Below are 7,782 nucleotides of genomic sequence, written 5' to 3'. Positions count from 1 at the left end.
AGTATTGTGCCTTCTTTTGTCTTAAAGGAGTCTCGGGACGCTACATGAGAATAATCTTAGGCAGTAAAATTATTTGACAATTGCCTCCAGCAAATCGTATATTATGCGTAGACTCTTTGGCCTTTGTCAGGTTCTTGTGCAAATACAAGTCAACTTGCATTTTGCATTTATCTTGAACCTTATGCACATTTGCTCCAGTCTAAATGCCCTCTTAAAACTCCTAGCGCATTGTGATCTAAAAATTAAGTATCGGTCCACAATTTTTGCTCATAAGAATGAATTTCTAGTCTACTCTAACTGCACATACTCAAAATGCATTGATGTGGCATTTACTTTGAAATATTCTTTATCAGCGCGTCATTTCATTCTCCCTCTTTTGTCGTACTTTACCACTCTAACCCTCTTTACAAAGGGTGAATGAAAGGTACTGAATTCTACAGTTATGTTAGTCAGAACCTTTATGCATTTTCTAATAGGCAAACTAGCATGATAAATGGTGTCAAAAGACTTGCTTTTATCTGCTATGCCATCCGTTGTCGGCTTCAACTGGTGCCACCATTCCATAATGAATTCATTTTGAGTGTACTCCGTATTTTTAGCATTTCCTTTTTCACATTTGATCCGGTTGTCGGCACTGAGATTGTGACATGTGTTTGATTAGATATAACTTTTGGTAGTGTAGCGTTCAGTGAACTCGAGTCTCGTTACGGAGCAGTCATCACCTACTCCCTAGGGCGGAGTGTACTCTGAACGAGCATAGCCGTGATCACTGTAACCCGTTTATTATGTTGTCATTAAGGGCTGCCGTAAATAATTGGCTCGTTCTTAGGGAATGATGGTTATGAAGGAGGAGATAAACGTCGGATTTACCACATTGGTATGAGCAGAAGTCTAACCCGATCGGCATGGACAACTATCCTGACGGAAGGTGTGTTTATGTTGCAGTTAAGGTGGAGGTGTGAAGATCCCATACAGAGAGGCTGAAAATGACTTGTCTTCGGCAACCACCCTAGTCCCGTGTTCCGCTTGAAAGCTGTTAACAGTCGAAGTGACAATAGCCATGAACTATTGGGAAAGGTTTGTTACAGAGCTGTCTACGTGTTCTTGCAAAGCTACCTCCTCCACTTTTCTACTGGCTGGATATAGACCAGACAAGTATGGTTGGGTAGCACTGAAGTGAGAACAAAGTATGAAGGCATAGACACGAAACCCTATCTCCAGAGAGATGCGTCAAATGCGGTCCTTTATTGTATGTTTACATTTAGGCCAGCGTTCCTACGACTAGCGCCAGACATACAAGATGGCCAACATAGTTCCTTTTCCCCGATGCAGAACCTAAGCAGGATGAAATCCTAAATCCTATAGAATTGCCTAGAGGAATCCTTGAGGTTGCGGTCATGCATCTTCTCAGTTGCATGCAAATTCGACTGCTGGCGTTATTGGGTCGTGAATGTTTATCTTATAGCACCGGTCATGTTGTGATGGCTGGTGCTAGGGTTTGATCATGGGGAGCGCTGCGGATGCCAATCAAGAAGGAAGGGAGGTATAGTGCTTTAATTGCTTGTTTAACTCCTGGTTTTGATAACGGGCAACTGGCACACTGTTAGATCTTCGACGGGTGGCCTGGCCTCCGAGCCGTGACAGTAGCCACGAAGGCCTTCTGGAAACCTCGTAGCGCTTAATTGTTGAGTCGTTGTGATTGTGCTTGTTCAAAGCACACTTCGTTCTCGTAGTGTATTACGCTGGTTCCGTAAAGAGATTCATGTTCACTCAACGATTTGCGTCTAAAAAGGTATATTCAAACACGCGTTTACTGGAAGATGTTTGTCTACTTTTTTAACAAGCTATCGGTAGCGTATTATAGTTGCACATATGTGTAGTTTTAAAGAAATTGGCCTTGGACGTCCTTCCAGATTGTTTCAAATTGTTAGCTGCTTCTCTAAGATTACTACTATCCACAAGGGGTTCTACCGGTTCGACTGACACCCGTTTGTGCTTAGTTGGACTGTTTTATTTCCTGATTAGACTTTGTTGTTACACTTGTGTTTTTGCTACTTGATCACGAAACTCTAGTTTGCATCCTTTCTTTTCCACATTCTTAGTGGAAAGGTGTTTGGTCTCATTATTCTCTGACACAATCTTTGCTGTAGATGGTTTGGAGAAATGCGGCCTGGGTCAACATCCTCGTTCAGTGGAAAGTGATAATCTGAGACACCAAAATGAAAGAAAGGATTGCGGTAGCCCCTGCTCTGCCGTGCATTATTGCACTACCCCAGTTCAACAAGTAAAGCAGTTACACTTATCATTTGGAGGTAAGTACAAAGTAGCGCACTTGTATGCACTTTTCTGGTTATTTAAAAGATGGTTTTAATTCAAAAGGAAAACAATGACCTAATATTTGCTCACTTACTTGTCGTTAGGTGGAAGTGTTGTTAGCAGGCTGGATGTCCTTTGAGGCGTTCCTAAGCTTATGTATTTTTTAATATGCCTTTTTACCGACACCATTGTTTAGTTGACTTCCGATAACACACATCAGAGAGGGTTAAAGGGTGTTACGCAAAGGAAGCTTAGGTAAAAGTAACTTATTTGCTTTCGCTCATTACGATCTATTACTGCTGGTCGAGGTGGAAATGGTTCGAAACAAATTCCAATTGAGGTCATGCTATGATGTGCCGTGCAGATGCTTCATAGATTAAAAAACCCACTTTACAATTTATTCTTTCCTTTATTCCATCCAATTGGGGACTGTGTGAGCACAGGTTGCGATGACCACAAAGGTCTGCTTTGACTCTACCCTAGTTGTTTGTGATTTAACAAACAAATTTTTTGTAATATTATCAAGACAATTGTTTTATTCATTCTCTGAGAAGAAGGAATAGGGCTGTAATGGCAAGAAGAATACAAAAGTGGGATTCCATTCATGCATTAATTTTGTGGTTACTTGCACTAGTCGACTTACATAAGTGACAACAGTTTTAATTCTATGTGGATGTCTGATTAACCAACTGTAATGAGCTCTTTGACGTGTTGGTGATTATCCAGGGAATGACTTCTAGTCTTTCGATAAAATCCAAGGCAGGCCGTCAACTATTCCATTTCGCCTCGAGATAAACAACGTGGATTTCCTTGATGTGCAGACCGTGCAATGGCTTACCCCTCCACGTTAAGATTATCCGTAGAAGAGAAATGATCGTAAAGAATCCCCCATAACTCGAAAGAGGTGATATCTTGTTTCCGACTTGTGATTTTTTATCCCTGAATATTCATCTGCTCGTAGTTGCAGCACAAATCTGTCGAAAGGGGGTGGTGATGGGTGTGCGGTTGTGGTTGGACTTCTTATTAATTTGTAGGCGGTGCGTTTACCCCATCAACAAATGTTTGCTGCCTCGGTTGTGGGTGTTTACGGTCATCGGCGGCTACCAGGTAGGATACAGAGTGCTGCTACGCGGATGGGCTGATCTTCACCACCTCACTGCCGCCACTGGTGCTAGCAGTGGTGCGAGCCAGTGTAGCCATCCTCAAGTCGGCAAAGGGGCGTGACTTGCGTGCGGAGCAGCGGCGCTGCGCGAGCCTCGTGTTGCGTCGGCTGCAGGAGGTGGATTTGTCTGTGGTTAACATATGCTTGCACATTTTCACCTTCGTAAGTTACCTCATGACTAGGTCTTGTGGTATTGGCCATCACCATAGCCATTTAAAAATTTGAGTTCCAGCTGTTGGTGAATTGAATTTGGAGCTGTCGGTCTACTAGAGTTTGTTGAATTTTGTCAACACTATTTTCTTTTCTTGAGTAAGCTAAAATTTTAGAGGAGAGGGGAGTTATTCCTTTACATGGCGCAGCCGCATTCGTCAACCAAAGCCCTCTTGAATTGCTCTGTTTTGGAGGACTGTTTTTCTTAACTAGCAGTTGCCTCGCGGAGTTCATTCGCATCAGGAGTGCAGGGGTCGGGTGCATAAGGTTGCAATTCAATTGATAATGTTGCCAGTTAGTGAAGACTTTTGCCTAGTTAATGAGCTAACAGTTACAATGAATTCAATTTCTATGGAATCCTTGTTTGGTGTTTTATTGACGATTTATTTCCAAATGTTATAGCATGATGCATATGTGTATATGCCATTTGAAATATGCTTCCACCAGCTAGCTCGATTCAGAGGTGATCCACTATCCACTTCTCAAACTCGTAGGTAGAGCTTGACTTCCCTCATGGTGGAGTCGCTATTGCTTGTGTACATGAAGCTGCAACTGAATTTCTACCGTCTTGTGGTTTCCCTGTCAGTGAATTTGTTCGTCTTTTGATTAAACAAGTTCTTGTACACGTGGTTTGGCTTTTTTGCCTTGCTTCTTGTTTACCTTCCTCTCGTTGATACATGGAACTCCAGTCGAAGCAATCTCCTGTTTCTGATCGTGACCGGGACGCATTTGGTGATCTACCAGATCCCTCCTCCCTTGTGTAGGTAAGATCGTGTCCCGAGTTCGTCACATCTGAGGAATCCGTATTTGGCACTACCACTATGGAGCTGCCTTCGATGCTATTGTGGCACCCTTTCATATCTCACTTTCTTCGGTAGGATGATGATTTCTTCAAGTACCAGTCGTCTAATGCGTGTTTTTATTGGGAGTTTCGAACATTGGTGTTCATAATGTTACAGCTTTGTTGAGAGGTGTTGAATTCTTGATCGCTTGTTTGAAGAATTTCATGTATAGGGCTTTTGACTTCTGTGGCACATGCATTTATCTATCTGTTAAGCAGTTGGCGCTGAAAAGTGAGACAGTGCAGGCACTTGACGGTTGAACCACTCCCCGACGAATTTGCTTGTCTCAGAAACCTTCAGTTTCACAATTTGTCAAGCATGTTGTAAAATTTTTTGATGCTATTTTGCGGTTAGTGCGGTACAACCCGGTCATTTCTGGTTTGAGACCTGGTGTTTTGTACAGCTTTTAAGGGCTTGAGTTGGGGAAGTTTAAGACCTCCTTGGCCATCCTCTTTTCCATGATATGGTGCACCCACTATCCGCTGGAAGCATTCGCGTAGTTCAGCTCTAGGATGATCCACTTGCTAAACAATTAGCTATTTCATAGGACTCATTAAGAGAAGATTTGCCAGCTCAGGTGTCCATAAAATTGGGTTTCTAACTTGGCAATTTTTAGACCCTGCTTAGTTGGAGTGCTCATTTTTGGATTTCAACATCTTCAACATCCATACCTAACGGTCTTTTGGTTGGCCTGTGGCGGACGCCGTGGTATGGTGATGCAATAGGACCATTTTCGGATTCCCCTATTGTGAATAGCTACAACTGCTTTGTACAGCATCCAGCACCTGCAACTTTGATGCTTATTAGAATATATCCGATAAGTTTATTTCCGAAAGTGAAACGTGACACCTAAATTGAATGCATTTTGTGGCCTTTAAGGTAGGTAAACCCTCTTGCAATCAGTCTTTTGCAGCGTTTGTGTATTATTGAAGCAGAATCGACTTCCTTCTCCCCTCCCCCCCCCCCCCACGTACGATTATTATGAGTCCAGTGTGGAATACGCGCATAATCATGGCCGAAGCATGGTAGGTGAATGCGAAAGCATAAAAGCATCTTGTTCTGGTTGGGAATTCGCGATTGAAAATAACGGTGTGCAGCTCCCATCATAGCATCATCTTGGTAATTAGGTTCTTCTTTTACAATTGATTTTGCTCAAGGGGTAGAGGAGTGGCATTGCCTTTTGTCATTTAAAGAATCTCTCTGGCACACAATGATTGTGGGAAAATCGGCAGAACGTTGGTGACCATCAAGCGCATTAAACTTCAAATGGAAGGGGGACATAAACAACATTGTAATGGCGGCGCACAGCTTGTAGTTGTTCCGGTACCGCTTTCCTTAGAAGGCAAGACCTCAAATTCTTACCAGACCGCAAGGTTACTACGTTTATAAAGGCAACCAAGATGTGACACCACTAATGTGCTGCCACCAACTCAGTAATGGATCGCATCAAACTTCTGAAGTTCACCTTATAAAGAATACTCCACTTCCAGGTGGGCAATGCCGAGGTGTGTACCAGCATCTCAGGGGCATTGCTATTCAATCACCAAATCTACCTACAGTCCATAAACTACCCTACAGTGGCCAAGGGCAGTGAACTCCTATGCCTTACACCGTCCTCCTCCACACCGACGCAATGACAGACCGCCCAGTGGACTCTCTGGTGAAGGTGTGGCGATTTCGCGGCCTCCCTCTCAAGCTCTGAAGACAATGTGCTCCATCACAAAGTTCTTTTTCTGACATTCATTAGTAAACAAACGCCTATGACGGTTTTGTTGTTGAATTGCCTTGCCAGAATAGGAGAAATTCAACGCTCTCGATTACATTGAGGGAATAATTGTATTACCCATGCATCTGGTGGACTAGGAGTCCATATCGTCACGCCAACAGCTCATAAATGATGGTCCTTGCCGTACTTATGGGTGCAATAACGATAAAAGCCTCTAAACCTTCATGTCTGAACAGCCCAAAAGGCTCATTGCATGCTAGTTCAGGACAGCAGACTACCATTGCAAACATGGCAGTTTAAAAGGCAAGGGCAGTCGTCGTAGTAGCTTGCCTAGTGTCAAATGTGTAACAAGAACTACTTAGTACAGTAAAAATATCAATTAAGAGGCAGGTTCATGTTCTCTTATTTGCAAGAATAGAAGGGTCGTCGAAGTAAACCGTTTCCTTTGACTCGTTGGCCATGAAACCTTAGAGATATCAATAATGAAATGGTGCCTTACCAAACTTGCGGGACCTGTCTATCAGAGTTGCAACGCGCTTTTGCATGGGAATGCAGAGGCCGGTTATGTGGCGGCCGTACACCCGACCGGTATAGGGGGACACGAATTGGGATAAAAGTTGTACATTCTTCAATATTTATGGGAAGAGAATGTCGTACCTTATAGTCTAGTTCTACATTATTCCGACATAAGAAACATTGACGGGGCTTCGGCTTGTACGGATTTTGCATATCAATCGGCTGGAGGCATACGATAACGAATCCAAATTACCATATCAGACGATTTTGAAGCCTCTTCTGTAAGCATCCTCGCATTTAGACCGCAAGGAGAAAATTTTAAGCCGATTTTAAATGCATAGAGCATTTCAGACAGACGACCAATAAAAAAGAGGTGTGAGATTTTTGGGATGGCGGTTTTCCAAACAGATGATTATAAGCAATAAAATGCTTAAGTTTTAGCAACAGTGAGCAATATGGGATAGGCTACAATAAAATACTTTTAAAGTTTAAAAATTATCGTGAATTTTGCACTAGTATGGAGTCTGATCCTCTTTAACGGCCTTTCATTGTCTCGTAGTGGTTTGCTTATATTGCAGGCCTTGAACTTACTCAAACAGTTGAGGTAGTGTGGTTGTAGATATGCAGGAAGGGTTTGATATTGGTTTCGATGCCATAGCCTGGACGTCTGTGCAGTTCTATACGAATCTCGGCCAGGTTGGGCAGACTTGCGTAGTGGTCGGGGGAGGGTTTGAGTAGTGTGACTGTCAGACCCCAGGTGCATTCTGCTCCACCTGCACTGGGTGGGTTTCTCGTAAAAGCTCCAATTTACTCCTTCGGTTGTCTGCGGATTCTGCTGACCGGAGATTGGCGGGTGGCTTTTTGCTCTCCATCTAGCCTACGGCATGACTAACCTGCTCCAGTCATTGCGTGCACACTGAATTAAAAAATGAGCATCTAGGATTTCTAGGTCTGAATTTAGCGAGCAGACACTTAACAGAAGGCTCCAATTAGAAAATTGCAAAAACGTT

The 7,782-nt window shown here is 43.1% G+C and overlaps 2 protein-coding genes across 2 annotated transcripts in view; one reads left to right on the top strand and one right to left on the bottom strand. All coding sequences in view use genetic code 11, as the record gives it.

Moving 5' to 3' along the window:
• Window positions 1-6,167, top strand: part of EGR_11117 (5-aminolevulinate synthase, erythroid-specific) — a gene marked incomplete at both ends in the record, with an annotated part of 6,409 nt that extends 242 nt beyond the window's left edge. Inside the window, 3 exons of the mRNA XM_024500364.1 lie at window positions 2,151-2,312; window positions 3,435-3,640; window positions 6,021-6,167. Of these exons, the coding sequence (XP_024345222.1) occupies window positions 2,151-2,312; window positions 3,435-3,640; window positions 6,021-6,167 (515 nt within the window). The remainder of the gene's footprint in view (window positions 1-2,150; window positions 2,313-3,434; window positions 3,641-6,020) is intronic.
• A 481-nt stretch (window positions 6,168-6,648) lies between these two features.
• Window positions 6,649-7,061, bottom strand: EGR_11116 (28S ribosomal protein S18c; the record flags this gene model as incomplete). Its single annotated transcript, XM_024500363.1, has 4 exons — window positions 6,649-6,722; window positions 6,756-6,882; window positions 6,914-6,994; window positions 7,026-7,061. The coding sequence occupies 4 exons, from the start codon at window positions 7,059-7,061 to the stop codon at window positions 6,649-6,651; spliced, it is 318 nt and encodes a 105-aa protein (XP_024345221.1).
• Between the last annotated feature and the right edge of the window lie 721 nt (window positions 7,062-7,782).

Source organism: Echinococcus granulosus (assembly GCF_000524195.1).
Source record: "Echinococcus granulosus chromosome Unknown EG_S00391, whole genome shotgun sequence".
In the NCBI taxonomy this organism is placed as follows: Eukaryota; Metazoa; Platyhelminthes; class Cestoda; order Cyclophyllidea; family Taeniidae; genus Echinococcus; species Echinococcus granulosus.
The sequence above is the reverse complement of the archived record's forward strand: the minus strand, read 5'-3'. Positions and strand labels throughout refer to the sequence as shown.